Source organism: Bubalus kerabau, chromosome 2 (assembly GCF_029407905.1).
Source record: "Bubalus kerabau isolate K-KA32 ecotype Philippines breed swamp buffalo chromosome 2, PCC_UOA_SB_1v2, whole genome shotgun sequence".
Taxonomy (NCBI): Eukaryota; Metazoa; Chordata; class Mammalia; order Artiodactyla; family Bovidae; genus Bubalus; species Bubalus kerabau.
In genome coordinates, this window is record NC_073625.1 from 172,719,692 (window position 1) to 172,735,656 (window position 15,965).

At 34.7% G+C, this 15,965-nt stretch overlaps 1 protein-coding gene across 2 annotated transcripts in view; it reads left to right on the forward strand.

The window, feature by feature from the left end:
* Nucleotides 1-15,965, forward strand: part of ATR (ATR serine/threonine kinase) — a 117,918-nt gene that overhangs the window by 34,799 nt on the left and 67,154 nt on the right. For both annotated transcript variants that reach the window (XM_055569451.1, XM_055569452.1), the window contains exons 17-22: nucleotides 2,300-2,392; nucleotides 3,895-4,025; nucleotides 5,386-5,529; nucleotides 7,455-7,548; nucleotides 8,543-8,668; nucleotides 14,542-14,748. In XM_055569451.1, the coding sequence (XP_055425426.1) occupies nucleotides 2,300-2,392; nucleotides 3,895-4,025; nucleotides 5,386-5,529; nucleotides 7,455-7,548; nucleotides 8,543-8,668; nucleotides 14,542-14,748 (795 nt within the window). The remainder of the gene's footprint in view (nucleotides 1-2,299; nucleotides 2,393-3,894; nucleotides 4,026-5,385; nucleotides 5,530-7,454; nucleotides 7,549-8,542; nucleotides 8,669-14,541; nucleotides 14,749-15,965) is intronic.

Here is a 15,965-nt window from a genome sequence, read left to right on the forward strand (position 1 = left end):
AATTTTCTCCTGGATGTTTCTCATTCTTTAGATCTCAGAGTTTCTTGATTATCCCGTCTAAATTCCCAATCACTTCATCCCAGTTCTTCTGTCTCATGTGACCATGTCTGTTTCTTTATAGCACTTATTACAAACTTATTTACATACTTACTTATTAAATGTCATCTTCTTCTATCAGTCTCGCATGTAAGCTAGTAGGGAGAAAGTGACTGCTTATCTTGTACACTTGTACCTGGCAGAGTATTCTAGACATACATAATAAATATTTGGTGAATGGCAGACAAATAAATTATTTGTCTAAATGTAAGAGCTTTAAAATTAGAATGTTGACATAGATTATGTGAGTATCACCTGTATCAACTTTTCATTTAAGAATGAGCTAGAACCTTGCAATTAGTGAATTATGACATATTAAACTTGAGTCTTAATCCAAATTGGAAGTTTGTAAATTAAGTGCTGTTTTAGGCTTTGGTAAATAGATGATTCTCTGTACTCTGCAAGAGAAAAAAGTTTATCCCAACATCTAACTGGAAAATGTGCTGGACACTAAGCTTCCTCTCTACAGTGAGCTAGTGTGCACCCTTCTTACCTCCTCACCCAGCCTGGTAGCATGTGTGACCTAAAGATGCTTGAATTAGGTACTTCAGTGTCAAACAATGCAACTTTTTCCTGGAGTTGGAAAATATTCTAATTGCTGCTTCTCCCCAGCTCCGCTTCTTGTTTTTGGTCCCTTTTCTTGCCTATACGTGAAGTTTTTTGTTTTTTTTTTTTAATCACAGCTTCATTGTGTTTATTGTGGAAGCTTAAACATGCACATTACTCATGTCCTTGTCCTAACTAATTTTGTTAAAGATTTTTTATTTTTTTTATTTTTGGCTCTGTTGGGTCTTTGTCACTGTGCAGGCTTTTCTCTAGTTGTGGTGAGTGGAACCTTTTCTTTGATGTGGAATGCTGGCCTCTCATCGCAGTGGCTTCTCTTGTTGTGGAGCACAGGCAGTCAGGATTCAGTAATTACAGCACGTGGGCTCAGTAGTTGTCATTCCTGGGCTCTAGAGCACAGGCTCAGTAGTTGTGATTCACAAGCCTAGTTGCTCCACAGCACGTGAGATTTTCCTGGACCAGGGATTGAATCCTTGTCTCCTGTACTGACAGATGAATTCTTTACCACCGAGCCACCAGGGAAGCCCCCTGTTGAAGACTTTTATAGAGAGGAAAATTCTTCTTTGCAGTGTACTCACAGTCCCAGTTTGTAATAAGTCCCAGCTGTATTCTAAGTATTTAATACATATTATCTTATTTAATCTCTACAGCAGCTCTATGCAGTTGATACTTTCATTGTTCCCATCTTATAGACTCAGAAGAGCTGAGTAACTCATCCAACATCATAAACTAGGAGGTTTTAAAATTGGGATTTGAACCCAGGTTTGGCTGACTTAAAGTCCATACCCTGTCCTCTACTCCCCTCTTTCAAGAAAGAGTTAACCCTGTCTACTTCAGGAGACTCAAAATGCCATAATTAGTGATACCTAACTTGTAGCTGTTGATGCCCAAGGTTTGTAGCCCTTTTACTATTTCCTCAGGGGATATTGACTGCTATGGCAGACTGTTATTCTGGGTGTGTGTGCATGTGTGCTAAGTTGCTTCAGTTGTGTCTGACTCTTTGTGACCCTTTGGACTGTAGTTCACCAGCCTCCTCTGCTGGGATTCTGCGGGCAAGAATACTGGAATGGGTTGCCATTTCCTGCTCCAGGGGATCTTCCCGACCCAGGGATCGAGCCTGTATCTCTCTGTCTCCTGCACTGGCAGGCAGGTTCTTTACCACTAGTGGCACCTGGAAAAAGCCCCTCTGGCAGAGTACCTGTTCCTTGTTCAAGTAACTTTTTTTCCCACCTTAGCTCTAAATGCTCTAAATAAGGACATTCACTTGTCTTTTTCTCTTCTTCTCCTTAAGATAAATATCCTCACCACTCTGGATCCTGACATGAGTCAGATCCTGAGGAGTCTATCATAGCTCAACTCTAATTCAAAGGCTTATGATTTTCTCACGGTACAGAACTATTTAATCATATATTATCTCATATATTATCATAATAATTGTGAATCAGTTTTATTAATTTTTAAAGTATTACATGTGAAAATATATGCTTTGGGAGAAATGTAATTCTGCAACTGGTTATTTCCAGTATTCTAACGTAGTTAGATAAAACAGAAATGATATTAAGTAAATGGTTGACTTATGAAATTTGGTCTGTATGAAACTATGCAATACCTTTTTTATGTGTTGGTTTTTTCCCCTTAGGCTGATTATTTGCAACCCAAGTTGTTGGGCATTTTGGCTTTTTTCAATATGCAGTTACTAAGCTCCAGTGTTGGCATTGAAGATAAGAAAATGGTAGGTGATGATAGTTGGTTACAAAGGGCCAGAACAGAATTCTTATAGAATATGTAGGAGACATCTGCTTCTAGCTGCAAACATTCAAAGAAAAAAAATTATCAAACATGATATTCTGTATTCCTGAACAACTCACATATGCTTTTGAGGACTCTGAAAAGAAAATGTTATCATTTACTGTTCTTTTGTTTATAAGGGACAGAAAACTCACCCAAAGTGGCTTGAAGGAATTTGTTGCCTAGGTAACTAAAAGTATAAAGATAATACATAGCTTCTGGCGTAACCTGATTTTGGATATTGTATTCTCAGAATTAATCACTTAGCTCAAATTTCCTTGGATTAGCTCTAACTTAAGTGCCAGGTGATGGCCCCAGCAGCTTCAGGCTCACATCATCACAACATGTAGGTCGATGGGAAAAAAAGAGACCAGCAGTCCCTGACAGAGCAAACAAAAGTTGCATTTTTAAATTCATTAACCCAAATTGGTCTCATGTGAGTCATGTCCCATGGTGTTTTTGAATACCAAAAGTGTTGGGCTATAGAAAGTAAAGTAACTTCTGTATTTGTCTGTATATATTTAAACACATTTGGCACAGTGTAGTTTCATTATGATTGCAAACAAATGGAAATTTTTGCCTGTAGTTTGGGATAGTATTTTAGATACTGATTAAATTTTCCTTTTTATTGCTTCCCACTCTGCAGTCAGTAAAATTATAATAAAAACCCATGAATAGATGCTTTTTTTTCAATCTGTACTCCACTTTCTTAATGACCTTAAAGAGCTAGGAAAGACGGGGTACAATATTAATCTATAAAAATTTCATCAACAAATACGTGTTCTTTTGGTGTCAACTGGTGAATTTAATCCCCAAAACGACTTCTGTCTATGTAAAATCTTTCTTATTGTTATCCCAAGTGAAAGGATAACCTCAAATCTAAGAAAACTAGAGTTTGTTTGTTTAAAACATAAAGAGCTTTCGGGTTTTTCCACAGAGTTAAGGTTGACCAGAGAGTTTCTTTACCCATTCATTGGAATCTGAAGCTATTCATACAAGTCTGATTCTGTGTTCCACACAATAAAATGTGTGTACTATTTTCTGAGTATGTCATTAGTTACCTGTTTTACTAAATTAGAGCATTTGAATTTAGTACCATTAGGACATAAATGCATGTGTTACATAGCTGTTCAGGATATATATAAAGAAGTTTAAAAAATAGGTATTATGGTTTTAATAAATTTGAAAATTACTGCTTAAGAAGACCACAAGGACCAAAATAACAAATCACTTTCAAAAGCAGGAAAAAAAAGGAACCCAACTTGTATTTTTCAAATTATAATTCTTACATAAGCACTTGAACGAAATAAACTACCGCCATTAGTCTTTGTGTTGTCAGAGAATAGATATACACTGAGATTAGGATGGAAGGCACTTGTCGTTAGGGCTCATCTGCTCCTGCCAGCTTGTTTATGGCTTTATTTTGAAGCCCTACTTACTTTTCAGGCCTTGAACAGTTTAATGTCTTTGATGAAATTGATGGGACCCAAACATGTCAGTTCTGTGAGGGTGAAGATGATGACCACGCTGAGAACTGGCCTTCGATTCAAGGATGATTTTCCTGAATTGTGTTGCAGGTAAATGACGACCTGAGTTCATTAGATATTTTGCATCTTCCAGTAACACTAACTTGAATTCTTATCCCTTTGAGGGAAATTGGGTTCAAACCAGATGTAATATAGAGAGGCATTTTCACTGAAAAGAAAATGTGTTTACTTCTTTTAAAACATTTTGCTGTGAAATCTTTTAATATCCTGAGAAATAGAATAATATAATGAACCCCTGCATACTCACTTCCCAACCTCAGTTTAACAACCTTGTTAATCTGATTTTATTTAACCCTTCTACTTCTAGTTATTGTTACTTAGAATGTTTTAAAGAAAACCCAATATCATATCATTTTTTTTTCTAAAACCTTAGATGTATCTAATGGATAAGGACATCTTAAAAATATGTAACCATCATAAATTATTATACTTAGCAGAATTAATAAGGATTTCCTTAATATCTTCTAAAATTCAGATTTCTCCAATTGTCTCAGAGATGTTTTCCCCAAAGATGTTGACATGTTTGAATTAAAATCCAAATAAAATGTCACACATTTGATTGTATGGCCCCCTAAGTAAGCCCTAGAAATAGATTAATCCCTTAAACACCCTCTCCACATTTCTTTTCGGCCATTGAGATTTTGGCACGTAGGATTTGGCTGATTGCTAATTTAGTTTAATTTCAGTATTACTGCTAACAATAAAACTCCTGAATGCAGTTTAAGCTTTTTAAAGTTTCTTTTTGTTCTTGACTAAATTTTATTGGAGATGTACAGTAAGAATAATGTTTTACTATATTCAAAATTCTGTGATAAATTATAATGGAAAAGCATATGAAAGATAATTTTTTAAGAAAGAATAATATGTTTTAAAGTCATGTAAAATAATTTTTTCCTGTGTGTCTGTGCCATTTATTTGGTATTGTGAGGTTCAGTTGTTTCAGTTTGCTTAATATTTTTAGAGATTGATTTTTCCATCTATTTTATTTAAAAATCATATAAAACATTTACTTTGTCCTAAATTCAAATTTGTGTAATAAGTTACACTCAAAGAACCTAGCTGTCATTCCTAAATTGCTAAAAATAGATGTATCTAATTTTATTTTGTGTAGTTCCCTTTCTAAAAGTATAAGCAGATGCATACACACTCACAGATGCTTTTTTTTTTTTCATATTAATCCTGCCCCAAAAGGTAGCATATTATAAGCTTTGTTTTTCATCTTGCTTTTTTTTGACTTAGTGTATTATAGAGGTCACTTGATTTGAGTATACTGACTGATCTTTATTACATTTTACAGCTGCCTTATATTCTTATTGTTTGCATTTACCATTGTTTGTTCAGCTAATAATTAACTGATGTGACTTTTAACTTTTTTTTTTTTCCCTCATAGAGCTTGGGACTGCTTTGTTCGTTGCCTGGATCATGCTTATCTAGGCTCCCTTCTCAGTCATGTAATAGTAGCTTTGTTACCACTCATACATATCCAGCCTAAAGAAACTGCAGCTATATTTCACTACCTCATAATTGAAAACAGGTATTGTAAATGAAATAGAGATAGCAGCTTTTTATTACTGCATTTTTGTATCAAGGTATTAGGATTACTGTGGGTAAACTGTTCACATTCTTTTTAATTTAGAGTCCATTAATAAATAGAAGTAATTGACATGTTTAAAGTCAATACATATCAAACTATATGACATAGCTTTCAGTTGTGACATGGCTTTTATTGTAATTATATTTTAAACTTAGTAGATCAATAGCTCAAAATTATTTTTCATCAGTTTTGAAAGAGGTGAGGCTCAATTTACCTTTCTTCTCACAGTTAAAAGGCAGACAGTTGAATGCATGAAAAAGGTTAGGAGGGCTAATCACATAGTTTCTACAGCTTGCCTTATTTTAAACCCTTATTCATTGCAATAACCCTTTAACCAGCCTCCCTTCCTTTAAGTTTTTATTATGTTTCTTCGTATTGTTCATGTTTTAAAACATCTCTTTATCTTTATCATTCCAGCATGGGGAGACATTCTGTGATTCTCCATTTCTGAATTCCAAATTGTTTATCTGGATATTTAAAGCTTTCTAAAATCTGGCCACATATTATTTCTTAAAATTCTTTGCCAAGATTTTTCAAAGCAGGTACCAGGCTGTAGTCAATCCACATTGCTAATGCAAGAATATGCATTACTCCTTTCCATTTTTATTTTTCTCTCACGCTGCTTTTTAGTTTGGAATGTTTTTCTGTACACCTGTTTTTGTTTTTGTTTTTCATTTTTGTACATACTGTTGTATATCAGGGTTCCTTTGCTTCTGAAAAATTAGAATTTAAGTACTATTTACTTACTTATCCATATGCTATTGCAATTCCATTAGTCATTTTCAGGAACTATCCAATCAAGGAGTAAATAAAGAATAAAAAGTTAATGGAGTTTTTTCCAATTAAAATACTTTTATTTTTGGTATTCTGAACATAGTAGAACAACATTATCACTGATCTAGATCACTTTTCAAATACCTTTTGGATTGTTATACAAATAGTTTATCTGTGCTGTTTATTATAGAGGAATCATTTCTCTACCTTTTCATATAATGAAACAATTCTCTTTCACTCTACTAAAGAGAAGACTTTAAGCTCTCTGAGTGAAGGAATTATTGCAGTTTTCTTGGTTGTTACATCCCCAGTTTCTAGGAAATAGTAGCACATAGGAGTTACTTAATACCTGTGTGTTGCATGAGTTAGTAAAGATAGAATTTAGAAACCCTTTTATTTGGACCTAGAAATATTAGGGCTTTATATTTGAAGCATGTTAAAATTTGTAACCTCCAGTAAGAATTACTTATGTATTTTTCTCTAATATATCTTTGTTAGAATTTGTATTTTGGGGTTGAGTTTCTATTGCTGCATTATAAATCACTTCAAAACCTAGTACTCATAGTTTTGCAGTCTGGGCTGGGTTCAGCTGGTCAGTTCCTTGGCTGTTCTTACCAGTGGTCATTGTAGTCAGGCAGTAGGTAGACTTGACTGGACTTCTCCCTCTTTCCATTTAGTCTCAGAGCTTCTTACTCTCTCCATATTGCTTGTCCCTGATGGTGACCAGACTTCTTACATGGTGACTCAGGACTCTCATGAGAACAAAACCAGGAGCTGCCAGACCTTTTTAACACTTAGGCCCAAAGTCAGTTCAGCATCTCCTCTGCCACATTCTAATTTTTAAAACAAATCACACACCTAGCCCAAATTGAAGCTGAAGTGACTCTACATGGGCAGACTGCTACCGGGTGATTTTCTCAGATTTGATTATTTGCCAGTATTGACTGAGCATCCTAGACATGTCAGCAATCAGCTAGCACTTTTAAGTGTGAATTAAGTTGGCCTTAGTTTCAACCACTGCTTTGTATGTTGTTGTTTTTTTTAGTGTTCATATTTGGTAAATAATTCTTTTTCTTTCAACTGATTGTTAGGGATGCTGTGCAAGATTTTCTTCATGAAATATATTTTTTACCTGATCATCAAGAATTAAAAAAGATAAAAGCGGTTCTACAGGAATATAGAAAGGTATTCAATTTTTTATGTATGGTTTAGGAGATCATTCATGCAAAATTATTTCCAAGTGCTAAAACACTGAATAGAGATTCTTTAGAATGATGTCTGGGGATATTATAGTCATACTGTGATGCCTAATTTCTGATGACTGTATAATCCTATCTTGAGTCTGATTTTTAGAAGGAAGTTTTAGCATCTGGATCAAAGATGTAATATAGAATTAGATAGAACAGAGAGCAAAGGATACAGTTTTTGTGCCATCCCTACCCAGATCACTATGTTCTTACTTACAGTCCCTAAAAGAAGTGACCATAGCTGCATACTCTGAGTAAAGGAAAAAAAATGCTGTGGGAAGATTCCAATTACTTTGTGCTATAAACCATGGTATACATATGTCAGGTCTGACTAATTCTGAGCTTTAGAAGGAGAATCACCTGTCATTCCAACATCTGGAAATTCAGTGAACTCTCCGAAATTTAAAAAAGATTGTTGGTGATTTTAATTTAGGGCAGAAAGTGGGATACCTGAGCATGGGTCAGAGTAGAAAATGTATTTACTACAGATCCTAAGATTGATTCTGAAGACTTTATCTGCTTTTTTACTGGGTAAATCATTAGTCATAAGAAAGTAAGTAGTCAAAATAAGGAGTGAGTTATCTGCATAATCTGTAGACCTTGTTCAAGGCTTTTATGTAGCCCTTTTTAAATTAAGGGAAACTTGTATTTCTTACCAAGAAGGATTTATTTTGGATAAGTAAATTATTATTTAGTTGATATAAAATTTTTCTCTAAAACTAAAAATTTTGGAAGAAAATCCCTTTCCTTGAGAATTACTGAAAATTTATATGCTGTACAAAAGAAGAGATAGAAATTACTCTTTAAAACTGCATTCAATTGGGGTACCATTTAACTACTTTGATGGTAATGGTGTAGGAAATCCAGACCTACTGAAATGGTTCCTGATGTGATTAACTGATAAGGTGTATCTCTCTGTGGTCTTTTTATAGGAGACCTCTGAGAGTACTGATCTTCAGACAACTCTTCAGCTATCCATGAAAGCAATTCAGCATGAAAATGTAGACGTCCGTATTCATGCTCTTACGAGCTTGAAGGAAACCTTGTATAAAAATCAGGTATGAAAAGTGAAAGTGTCAGTTGCTCAGTTGTATCCAACTCTTTGCAATCCCATGGATTGTAGCCCACCAGGCTTCTCTGTCCTTGGGATTCTCCAGAATCCCAAGAATACTGGAATGGGTACCCATTCCCTTCTCCAGAGAATCTTCCCTACCCCAGGATCAAGCCCAAGTCTCCTGCATCGCAGGCAGATTCTTTACAGGTTAAGCCAACAGGGAAGCCTAAGATATAATTAAAGAGCTACAGGAAAGAAAGGGTGGATTTCAAGAAAAGATGACAATAGGCATATTTGCTTGAGATTCAGTAGGTTCAATGAAAAAAGTGATTTTTATTTTAACAAGATTATCAGATCTGACCTAGAATCAGTAAATTCATGAGATGCCCTTTAAGGCTGAAGAGGTTTGCATTTTTTTTTCTTGTTTTTTTTGAAGGATCATGATTTGGCAGTTATATTTTAGGTTACTGCATCTTCCTAAGGAAGGATATATGCAGTTTATATGAGTCTTCTCATGTAATTTTCTGTAGATATCATTCATGTAAAATTTCAATAATTTTGCCATTTTTCATTTTGACGGAATTAATTTTGTTAGTTTTAATAAAGCTAAATTTTAAGTTTTTATGAGGCCAGTAAACTTTATTCTTTTCCTTGTAAACATAATATAGATTATCCCAAACCTTGGTGAGAGTGAGAATTGGTATTTAAAATACCAGATCACAATAAATCTATAAAATGGAAAAAAATTGCTAAAGAACTTTTCATTTTTGCATATCAGGAACTCATATAAGATGTGAGAGCCTAAGACCCTCAGGAGTTAGTGGATTGCAAACTGGGTTGTATTTGTTTTCATGATAGAAAGAAGCATTTTCTTAGGATAAATGATATACATGATGGTAGCAAGTACATTCTTCTGGGTCAGTAAGCTTGTAAACCCAAAGTGGGAAGCAGCCAATGTGGACATGATGCTACCACATGGAGGAGCCTTGAATCTCTTTGAGTGTAGATATTATGCTCTCCTAACTGTAAATCTGCATTATCAGTAGAAAATATAATCAGCACACTGCCCCAAAACATCTAGGACAAACAATAAAAATGATCTCTTTTCCAACTGTGGCAAGCAGATAACATCATCTAAGATATCACAAGCTATCTGGCATGCCCCCCCCCCCCCCCCCGCCAAAAAAAAGAGGAATTGAATGAAGAATTTAAAAAGAGAAATGGACAAAAAAGCAAGATATGAAACAAGAGGTGACTGAACTGAAGAAAGAAATTGAAGAAATTAAGGTCAAATTATAAGGAGCATACAGGAGGAATATATATGACTAAAACTTTAGGAAGGAGCATTGAAGAAAGGCAGGAGAATAATCAAGAGAACAAAAATGAGATTAGAGAAAGGAGTACAGAGGATCAAAGAAGCAGGTGAAATGGAAACTCGGCAAAGATTTCACATTAAAATGAAGTTTGTAAAGAAGGAAAATAAAACAATGGTTCTAATATTTAAAGCTATAATCCAAGTAATTTTTCTGTAAATAAAAGACCTAAGTCTGTATATTGAAAGGACCCATTGTGTACCTGTAAAAATTGACCCCAGCATAGTCAACTCTGAGACATATCTTAGACTTTAATAATAAGAAATCTTCAGGACCTACAGGTAAAAAAATATTCTTAAAAAATCACTTAAAAGGGCAAGAAAAGAAAATTAGTATCATTATTCTCAACAGTAATATACAGAATAGACCTAGAGGATAGCAGCATTTTAAAAAATGTAAAGGACATAAAAAATAAGGCAAGCTGTCCTTAGAATATCATGGATAATAAATAGAGTTTTAACATATAAGAACTGAAGAAATACAAGTTTCACAAGCAAGCCCTTCCGAAGAGATACGCTAGAGAATGGCTTCATTCAATGAAGTGATGACTGGGGAGACTTTGTCAAAAGAACTGATGGTTACTAGTTATATATTTAACAACAGTGGGGACAACTTCAGGAGAATTCTATGTAAATGCTATAGATTTTAATAAGATAGAAAGAATGCATTTTTTTTAAATGAGAGAAGAAGAGACTAAGATATGAGTAAAATGAGCTTAGTCCCTATTGTGTAGGCAATAACTGGGAGTCAAAATATACTATTTAAAACTGGCAAACTGGTTAAAGAAGATTAAATAAAGATTCTTTTTTATTAATATAAAGGATACCTTTAGAACCTTTTTATTTATATAAAGGATACCTCTATATAAAGGATAACTCTAGAACAAAAGTATAAATTTTCTTCTGTACCAAAAGAAATTAAATTTTAGGAGCTAGTTATAATACATGCAGTATTATCATTTTAAAAGGCATGGGATTCTCCAGGCAAGAATACTGGAGTGGATTGCCATTGCCTTCTCCGAGTGATCTTCCTGACCCAGGGATTAAACCTGGGTCTCCTGTATTGCAGGCTGGTTCTTTACCATCTGAGCCACCAGGGAAGCCTATTTATATAAAGGATACCTGTAGAACAAAAAGTATAAGTTTTATTCTGTACCAAAAGAAATTAACTCTTAGGAACTGATTATAATATATATAGTATGACTGAGCGACTGATCTGATCTGATCTGATTATAATTTTAAAAAACTGATAGAATTGAGGCCCAGCATATCAATCATATTAATAAATGTGAAAATACTTTAACAGAAAAAAAATTACAAATTGTTTTACAAAGCAGAAAACAATTCTGTAATACATACATATAAAATAAATTATTTAGAAAGGCTAAAAGTAAAGGAAGGAGCAAATTTATGACAGATTAATTGAAATAAGAAAGCAGGAATTCTGATTCTGCCACTAGACAAAGTAGAATAAAAACCAAAAAGTATCAAATGTGACAAAAAGAGGGCACTTTATAGTGCTAAATGCTGTAATTCACAAAGAATTAATTCTTGTATCTTGTTCAAAGATACAAGAGAAGATACAGAACTTACAAAGAAGATACATTATGAATGTATATACTTCTGAGGAACTAAACTCCTAGAGATAGGAGACAGATTAGTGGTTGCCTGGGGCTCAGAGATTGGGGGAAAATGATGAGGGAACTAATAATAGAATTAAACAGAAAATATAATACCATTATTTTCATAAATACTGAAATAGCCTTTGACAAACTATAACATCCATTTCAGATAAAAGCACTCAAGAAAAAGGGAATTGATGGATAATACTTTGATATGTCATAAATGTATACATATACATACATGTGTATATGTATACTACATACACACGTGTGCACACACACATGCATGCTTCATGTGGAGATAAGACACCTTCCCACTAAAACTCATCTCCACTTGCTCATTATCTCCACTGCAATTTAATATTCATTTGGAAGTATTGGCCAATGAACTTAGATTAGAGAAAACCATCAGAGGCATAAGATTTGGAAAAGACATGATAATAGCCCTATTTACAGATGACATGTAATATACTTGCAAAACTATAGAAAATATCAATAAACTAACTCAGACACAAACAGATTCAGTAAAGAGAATATAAAAATCATAATCTTCATATAACTAGCAGTAACCAGGTAGAAGACATTGGAAAACCCAATTTGTAGTAGTAACAGAAAGAGATAATATACTTAGGAATAAGCATAACAAGAAATGTATAAACCAGTAAGGAAAACTCTAAAACACTATTGATAGACACAAAAATATAATTGATTTAAACAGAAACACCCCTTATTTATTAATTTGGCTCAATATTATGAAGATTTTAGTTCTCCCTAGTATAATATATAAAGTTAATGCCATCCCAAAGATGCCAAGTTGGTTTTTTTTTAGCTAGAAACTTCATACTAATGTTCAGACAGAAGAACAAACATGTAAAAATAGCTAGGAAAAATCTGGGGGGAAAAAAAGCAACTATGAGAGTTCAGTAGCCCTCCCAAACATTAATATATTCTATGTAGTATACTCTATAGCCTCTATAATTATTATAAAAGTGTGATACTGGTACATGAATAAACAGACCAGTGGGAAGAAATAGCAAGTCCTAAAATAGACCCAAGCACATATGGACATTTATGATATAAAAATAACATTTCAAATAATTAGAGCAAACATGGATTTGTTTTTTGACAACTGGTTAGGCATTTGGAAAATGATAAAATTGGATTCATACGTTAAAAACACTTTCTAAATAGATGCATTGAACACATAATTCTTTTGGAATTGGATATTTTTTGTTGAAAATACAAACCCAGTTTATGTAACCTAGAAGTGAAGTAAAAACATTTTTAAGTAAGTGATTTCACTCAGTTGTGTCCGAGTCTTTGCGACCCCATGGACAGTAGCCTGCACCAGGCTCCTCCGTCCATGGGATTTTCTAGGCAAGAGTACTGGAGTGGGTTGCCATTTCCTTCTCCAGGGAATCTTCCCAACCCAGGGATCAAACCCAGGTCTCCTGCATTGTAGACAGACGCTTTACCGTCTGAGCCACCGGGAAAGTCTGAACTTATTAAATAAGTATATTTTAAAATTATCTTTTAGTGTCTCATTTATATATTTAGTATGAACTGCATTTATCTTTTACAACTAAAATGTTCTTATTATCTAGTTTTAGCAAGGTAAAAAATGCCTATAATTTATTAGTTTTGCTGTTTATTGTTTCCTAGTTCATCTCTTTTAAGTATTTATGCCTGAATTAACCTATAATGTTAATTTAAGTGAACTATTATTAAAGATTCTAGATGAGATAAAGTTGTCTTTTTATTTTTCTTTCGAAATATACTAATTTGAATCACAGTTTTAACATGGAGTTTGAAGTGCTTGTATGTGCCTTACTTTTGCTAGCAGGAAAAATTTGTATGAAGTAGTTCTAAAATGGTTAAAAAGATACAATGTCTAAATCTTACCTGGCCTGAAAGTAGTCACTTCTTATCCCTAAGTTTTTTATTACAGCATCCTCAGGAGATGGTTTAATAAAGATTACTTGAACCAACATATTTTTTTCATAAAGCCTACCTCTTTTTCCTGTGTCCTTTTTAAAACATTCATCCCCATCAAATTCTTTTCCTGTATCTTTTTCTCCTGTACTTGCTTTTTATACTTTTCAGTTTTCTTATTTGAACTAATAACTCTTCCTTCTTGAATTATTTACTGAAATACCTATTATGCTTGAAAAATACTCTGGTCTCTTTTTCATCTTTTTCACTGCTTCTTTACCTTGTACATATATTTGTTAATGCACATATTGTATGATATTTTAATTATTTGTTTGTATGTCTATTTTCCCTTTAGATTGTGAACTCATTGGGATAAGACCATGTCTTACTTCTGTATACTGATGTGATAATACTAAGTCCCTATTTATTTAGTGGATTAATAATAAAAACTCTTAAACACAATTATGATTCTAATCCTGCAGAACATATTGTGAACTGTATTATGTGAACTCAGCAAAAACTCTGGAGAAGGCGATGGCACCCCACTCCAGTACTCTTGCCTGGAAAATCCCATGGATGGAGGAGCCTGGTAGGCTGCAGTCCATGGGGTCGCTAAGAGTCGGACTCGACTGAGCGACTTCACTTTCACTTTTCACTTTCATGCATTGGAGAAGGAAATGGCAACCCACTCCAGTGTTCTTGCCTGGAGAATCCCAGGGACAGCGGAGCCTGGTGGGCTGCCATCTATGGGGTCGCACAGAGTCGGACACGACTGAAGCAACTTAGCGGTAGCGGCGGCAGCAGCAAAAACTCAGTGAGAAGACTGCAGAACAAGAGTTTAATTTTGTCAATATTTATCAGATATTCCTTAATGTTTTTAAGCTTTCTCGTTAGGGAAGTATGCTAGATTGTAGAAGTTACATATAAACTTTCTTTCTACTTTTATTTTAGGAAAAACTGATCAGATATGCGACAGATAGTGAAACAGTGGAACCTGTTATCTCACAGTTGGTGACAGTGCTCTTGAAAGGTTGCCAAGATGCAAACTCTCAAGCTCGGTTGCTCTGTGGAGAATGTTTAGGGGAACTGGGGGCAATAGACCCAGGTCGACTAGATTTCTCAACCACGGACACCCAAGGAAAAGATTTTACATTTGTGGTAAGTTATGGTAATTTGGAATGACAAGAAGAGTTCTCTCTCCTAATGGGATTTCTACAAGAAATTTGTAGAAATGGAATTTCCATTTACAAGAAACTATTCAGTTTGTCCTTCAGTTCACTTCAGTCACTCAGTTGTGTCCAACTTTTGCGACTCCATGGACTGCATCACGCCAGGCCTCCCTGTCCATCACCAACTCCCAGAGCTTATTCAAATTCATGTCCATTGATTCGATGATGCCAACCATCTAATCCTCTGTCATCCCCTTTTCCTCCAGCCTTCAGTATTTCCCAGCATCAGGGTCTTTTCAAATGAGTCAGCTCTTCACATCAGGTGGCCAAAGTATTGAAGTTTCAGCTTCAACATCAGTCCTTCCAAAGAATATTCAGAATTGATTTCCTTTAAGATGGACTGGTTGGATCTACTTGCAGTCCAAGGGACTCTCAAGAGTCTTCTCCAACACCACAATTCAAAAGCATCAATTCTTCGGCACTCAGCTTTCATTATAGCGCAACTCTCATATCCATACATGACTACTGGAAAACCATAGCCTTAACTAGACGGACCTTTGTTGGCAAAGTAATGTCTCTACTTTTTAATATGCTGTCTAGGTTGGTCATAACTTTGCTTCCAAGGAGCAAGCCTCTTTTAATTTCATGACTGCAGTCACCATCTGCAGTGATTTTGGGACCCCCCAAAATAAAACCTCTCACTGTTTCCCTATCTGTTTCCCATGACATGATGGGATCAGATGCCATGATCTTTGTTTCCTGAATGTTAAGCTTTAAGCCAACTTTTTCATTCTCCTCTTTCACTTTCATCAGGAGGCTCTTTGGTTCTTCTTAGCTTTCTGCCATAAGAGTGGGATCATCTGCATATCTGAGGTTATTGATATTTCTCCCAGCAACCTTGATTCCAGCTTGTGCTTCTTCCAGTCCAGCATTTCTCATGATGTACTCTGCATATAAGTTAAATAAGCATGATGACAATATACAGCCTTGACGAACTCCTTTTCCTATTTGGAACCAGTTTTTTGTTCCATGTCCAGTTCTAACTGTTGCTTCCTGACCTGCATACAAATTTCTCAAGAGGTAGGTCAGGTGGTCTGGTATTCCCATCTCTTTCAGAATTTCCCAGTTTGTTGTGATCCACATAGTCAAAGGCTTTGGCATAGTCAATAAAGCAGAAATAGATGTTTTTCTGGAATTCTCTGGCTT